At 47.4% G+C, this 6,000-nt stretch overlaps 1 protein-coding gene across 1 annotated transcript in view; it reads left to right on the top strand.

Moving 5' to 3' along the window:
- The window catches only part of KIAA0195 (KIAA0195 ortholog), a gene marked incomplete at its 5' end in the record, with an annotated part of 32,029 nt that overhangs the window by 22,800 nt on the left and 3,229 nt on the right, over positions 1 to 6,000 (top strand). Inside the window, 7 exon segments of the mRNA XM_009576530.1 lie at positions 495 to 610; positions 1,502 to 1,601; positions 3,067 to 3,175; positions 3,720 to 3,909; positions 4,466 to 4,543; positions 4,948 to 5,033; positions 5,601 to 5,756. Of these exon segments, the coding sequence (XP_009574825.1) occupies positions 495 to 610; positions 1,502 to 1,601; positions 3,067 to 3,175; positions 3,720 to 3,909; positions 4,466 to 4,543; positions 4,948 to 5,033; positions 5,601 to 5,756 (835 nt within the window).

Below are 6,000 nucleotides of genomic sequence, written 5' to 3' on the forward strand. Positions count from 1 at the left end.
CTGAGGTGTGTGTGTGTGCGTGTGAGTGAAAGCACCTTACATTTAGCCTTTCTACCCAGTCAGTACCGTAGTTGTTGGAAAAAAACATCCTTCTGTGCACCAGCTGCCATGATTTTAAAATTGCTCATTAGTGCTTTTGGTTCTTGCTGGGGCCCTGGTCAAGCCACTGAGGGTCTCTTGCCTGTGCATTACTCTCTTTTCTTGCTTCAGGTGGGATTTCTTTACTCGCTTCTTCCGCTAGAAGAAGAAAGAGCAGAACAAATAAACTATCGTGTCTCAGAAGTACAGAGACTAGGCTCACATATCTACCTCTGAGCAGACTAGTCATGTAAAAATTTAGAGATGACTGAGTGGGATCTAAGTGTTGCTAACCTAGAAAATCAGGCCTCACATTTCCTGGCTTCTGCAGCGCCACGTGCATATACCATGTGGGTGGCACAGGGGTGGCAGAGCAGGTTTGTGCTTATTATTTATGCTGCTTCTCTCTGCTCCAGTTTCTCGAGATGATGTGGAGGGGCTTCTGCTGATGGAAGAGGAAGGGCACTCGGATCTCATCAGCTTTCAGCCAACAGATAGCGATATCCCCAGCTTCCTGGAGGACTGTAACAGGGTGAGGCCCCCTTTAAAAATGCTGTTGTCATGGTCAGCATTATCACCTTATTACTCCCAGAGGGAATTCTTCTCCGAAGCACATTGATTGACTGGTTTGCGTTGGGACTTCTGATTTCTCCCACCCTCTTCCAGCTTGGTATCTAGAGCCGGGGAAGTTTGGGATTCTCTCAGTTAATCACTGTTGCTGAAGAGGTCTTTTCTTTGGAGTTTAGGAATGGACACATGGGGTAGCCTTGAAAGCCGCATTTCAGTCTGTCTGGGTCCCCTTCCCACTTGCTGGGCAGGGAGTGGGGACATCCCCACATTCCATGAAGAGAGAAGAAACTTTATCTTTCCTCCAGCTGTGAGCCATGGCTCGTGCTGCCCAGGAGTCAGAGTGCGGGACAAGCTCTTCCTGCCTCATAAAGAACTCGGATATGCTCAGCAGAGGTTACAGGAATATCAGAGATAGAGGCAGATTTTAAAAAAAAAAAAAAAAATCTATTAGGCCTGGTTTTAGAAAGTGCCTTCCCTTGCTGTCTGTTGATGTGGCTGCAATTGAAATAGATCTAGTTGCTGAGAGACAGCACACAGTCTCTGACTAGATTCTCCACACAGGTAAAAAGTCCTTAGAAATCCTTGAGCACAGGTTTATTATGCTGATCTTACAAACCATGAGTGTGAGCGCAGACAGCTTGGCATGTCAGTGTAGAACTTTCGCAGAACTTTTTACAGTGGCTTGGGAAAGCCAGCTTCTGTCTGCAGGGACATCAATTTGTATCTGATCTTGAGGTTGCATGATTCTGGGAATCATAATTCTCATTTCAGTAGTTCCCTCTGAAATGCCTCTCCCTCACACACACACAGACACACACACTCCCCTGCTTAGTCTCTTCTTTCTCTTTTTCAGGCCAAACTCCCACGGGGGATCCACCAGGTGAGACCTCACCTGCAGAATATAGACAACGTGCCTTTGCTGGTGCCCCTTTTCACAGACTGCACCCCAGAGAGTAAGTGGCACAGAGCCTGGGTCTGTCCTACTGCTGCCCATGAATACCTTCCCCATCCGTTTGCTCTGGCTCATCTGGGCGTGGACATGGGTGAAGGGAAGGGGATACAGTCTGGAAATCTAGAATGGCATTTTGATAGTAATGACCCTCTATTGCTACCTGTAAGAAGCGAGGTGTTAACTTTGTTTTAATGCAACTCTTCCCTGGCTACAGAACTGGGCTAAGAACCAATCCTCTCAATTTGCATCTGTAAGAGACACAAAAGCAAACATTCAAAATGCTACTGCCTTTTTTTATTAAGTAAGCATTATTGGTGTGCTAGGAGACTTTGATCTCTGCTCGCAACGCTCGCTGCCTTATATAACTTGGAAATCACTTCCCAGAAGTGTTTTCCTCTGGCAGTTGTTGTTAACACCTTCTGCTGCTTTGCAGAGTTTTTGATTGCAGAGACCAGAAAGGACAAAATTTCTTTATCTCTCCAAGAGATGCTATTTTATCTAAGAAAGGGGCTTAGTGCTCAGCTGGCTAATACCTGTCCAATCTACAGTAAAAATGCTAAATGTCATTATAATTTGACATTTTAGGTACCTCTAGGCACAGTTTACAGCGTCAGCGAGAACCAGTTACAGCCTAGTCTGCCTAGGCATTCAGTGCCCAGTAGATTTCTTCTCTCTTTTTGACAGAAGTCGCAGTTCCCCACTTGGTCTAACCCCTCACTATGCTGCAGATCTGGGTGCACCAGTCATTTAGATAAGTTGTTTACACGGGAATGTGCAGAGGATGGGTTTGGTTTTTTTTTTTTTTACCTGGAACATTCTAGAAAACCCATATACACACAGAGCACTGTGCACAGAGCTACAGAAGAAAAATCAGATCAAACACCAGCTTTGATTTAGAGGCCCTGGGAGGATGTTGATAAAAAGGTTGATGAAGGCTAGAGGTAGTGGTGGGAGTGCAGGAGCAGGGCCTGGCTCTGAGTACGGCTAAGTGTGGCACTGCTTTTGTAGTAGTTATATTCCATCTCTTCCTTTAGACTTGGAACAGTAGTGATGTGCTGCTGAGCAGAATTTAAAATTGTTTATTTATTTTAGGTTTGAATTATTTAGGTTAATTAGTTTCTGCTCTTTTCTAACCATTTGATGCTGAAGCCATCTGTGTTATATACCCAGGCTATACCTATAGCTCTGGTCTGAAAGAGGTGTAAATCTCTGGGTCACAGTTCTTTGAATCCCAGCTCAGTTCCTGCAGGAGGCAGGTATACAGAGTACTTGGACTGCAATTAATTGGCTCTCTAATTGTGTACTTTGACTTTGGATCTCACTATACATGACTGATGAATGTCAGTTGGGGTAATTTTAAAAGATTTGATTGCTTGTTATCCAGACTAGAAAGGGTGTGTGAAACACTGCATCTTTGTGTGCATAATGAGATAACACACTGTGTTTCTCCTTCTGTCCCTTTGCAGCCATGTGTGAGATGATCAAGATCATGCAGGAATACGGGGAGGTGACTTGCTGTCTGGGAAGCTCTGCCAACCTGCGGAACAGCTGCCTCTTCCTGCAAAGTGATATCAGGTGGGGCAGGATCTAGACTCCTCCAGCTGCCTTTGCCTTGAGCTTAGCAAGTGCCCAACCATGGGTCACACCAGGCCTGTGGATTGTGCAGGGCAATGCTTACAATTGCTCTGTCCATTATTAGCTGCATTTGTCTCCATAAGGGACATTTGGGTGGTAATGGATGGGATGATTACCTAGATCCCTTGGCACACAGAGATGTTTCTCTCCATCTTTGAAAGGAAGTGGTTACTCTTACATGCTGAACTATTGTGCACCAACTGGCATTACAAAGTTTCTTGTTGGGTGAAAGAGTGGAAGTGCCCCTCTGGATCAACCAATTTGTTGACCTTGAGCCACAAACCCAAATATGTTTTTTATTTCTCTGGGAATAACTGAAAGTCTAGGGAGATGGATCCTAAATTCATGCTGCAACTCAGGACTTCTCTACCCGAGAGGCAGAGGTGGCACAGCACAGCATGACTTTACAAGCTGGACTGCAGTGAAACATAGTTTCTCCTCTGGCATGAGGACTTTTGCTAATCCTCCTGTGTTGTCCTTGCAGTATAGCACTGGACCCTCTCTATCCATCTCGCTGCTCCTGGGAGACTTTTGGCTATGCCACCAGCACCACCATGACTCATGTCTCTGATGAGCTCACCCCGCTGCAGCTCTCAGGACAACTTAACAGCCTGCCTTGCTCCATGTCCTTCCGCCAAGAAGAGAGTACCAGCATCATCAGGCTTATAGAGCAGGTAACCCAGGCATATCCCCTCTCTTGTACTCACCCCTCTGCCTGCAGCTCACAAAGAACAAAGCTAGGAGCTGATGTGAGCATTCTTGTTGCATTGCCCACAGTAAGCTGCCAGCATTAGCTTTGCTCGCGTCTCCTGTCCTTTGTTCAGGAAGCACAACAGAGATACTCTTCCTGCCTGGCCCTATCGGTCCAAGCTGTAGGAGATGGTTTGGGAATGGTGCCTTGTGGCAACAGAACATGAATATTGTTCAACTGGATAAAGTATAAACTTGCAGAGAAACCTAGCCAGCAACAATGCAGTGCTAGGGAGAAGTGTTACCCAGAAAAGCCAGGAGGTTTAAACAAACTTACCCCTTGACTAAATTCTGCCTTTCCTTCACAACCTCTACATCTAGGCAGGAGACCTTCCCCTTTTGCTTACAACGTGTCCAGATCCTCTCTCCTCCCATTTCCCCTGCAGGCCACATGTTCTGCCCTTGCCTGCCAATAATTACTCTTGGCTGATAACTGCTCCCATCACAGTGAGGGCTCTGAGGGCTTGTGCTTCCTTCCAGGCCAGGCATGCAACGTATGGGATCCGCAAGTGTTTCCTCTTCCTACTGCAGTGCCAGCTGACCTTGGTTGTCATTCAGGTGAGTCCTGGCCTTGCTGGGGACAGCATTTAGCTCAGATGACAGGAGTGCTAGCACAGATATGGGTGGCTGCAGTGGGGCAGCCTTGCGAGAGAGGAAGATGGCCTTCAGTCAGGTTTACGCGGCATGTTTGGGGAAGTTACAGATAGAGACTATGTGATCTCAGCCTAGATTGCCCCTTCTCCCTGACCCTCCTACAGAGGTTTCTTTACAACCCCTTTTTCCCTGGAGAAAAGCATCCCCTGCGGCACCTGCCCCAGCAACCTGGAACATCTGGAGAGGCTGTGCAGTGGCAGCCTAGTTACCAGCGCATTGCAGTGTTTTGGGGGAGGATGGTGTCCTCTTGGGTAACAATACTGTCGTAGCACTGCTCACACTGTTCACTCTGGATTGTTCCTGTCCAGTTCCTCTCCTGCCTGGTACAGCTGCCCCCCATCCTCAGTACTACAGACATTGTGTGGCTCTCCTGTTTCTGCTACCCACTGCTCAGGTGAGTCTTTCAGGAGGGTGGAATCTCCTGCCTCCCACCCATAGGATGCACAGACTAGTCCCCCAGTCTCACTGTGTCCATGTTAAAAGAAAGCTGACATCACCCTCAACATGCTAAGAAGGCTGCAAGGAGTATTCCAAGCACCTGCTTTGACAAGGTGCTTGGAAACACAGATAGGAGCATTTGTGTACTGCTGTAATAGCCCTGCCTGCTGTCTGAGAGCTGCTATTATCTTGTGGCTTGAACCTCCAGCTGAAGATCATCTTCTAATCCTGCTACTGTTGCACTGGCTGGAGTGTGATGGAGAGCCTAGGGTATCAGGCAGCAGCCAAGGTACCAATGGGTGGGGTTTTCCCCATCACACATTTGGAGGTCACCTCTCTCCCTGTCTGCACCTGCCATGAATGACACCATTTACAGCATATGCTTAAGGCAGTGGCCAGATAAATGCCAATGCTCCAAGCAGTCTGAGGAGGTTATTTGGGTTCAAATGTTAGACACAGACAAAAAAAGCAATAGTTTTGGTGCCTGAACTTGTTACTGAGAGACCAACTTACCTTTCTCCAGTATCTCGCTCCTGGGCAAGCCTCCCCACAGCTCCATCATGACCATGGCAACAGGAAAAAACTTGACTTCCATTCCTAAGAAGGTAGGTGGCCCATCAGATTAAAATTGTTCACACATTTTTCTCTTCTACTTTGTCCCAGTGTTGATGCATAGCTGAAGCCTTGTGCCTTCCCAGCTCCCTCAGTAAATTGATCCATGGCATGAGCCATGCTATCCAAAAGCCTGGCATGGACAGGAAGGGAGTCCCTTAGTGCCAGCATGCCCACAGGGCAGATCCACAGTGCAGCATATCAGATGTACTACAGCTTGTCTTTTGCAGCCACTGATTCCCTGATGGTTCATGCGGGGGAGGTTGGGCCAGTGACATGCCCATGTTATCCTCCTGCCTCTCCCTTATTCA

Source organism: Fulmarus glacialis, unplaced genomic scaffold, assembly GCF_000690835.1.
Source record: "Fulmarus glacialis isolate BGI_N327 unplaced genomic scaffold, ASM69083v1 scaffold6694, whole genome shotgun sequence".
NCBI lineage: Eukaryota > Metazoa > Chordata > Aves > Procellariiformes > Procellariidae > Fulmarus > Fulmarus glacialis.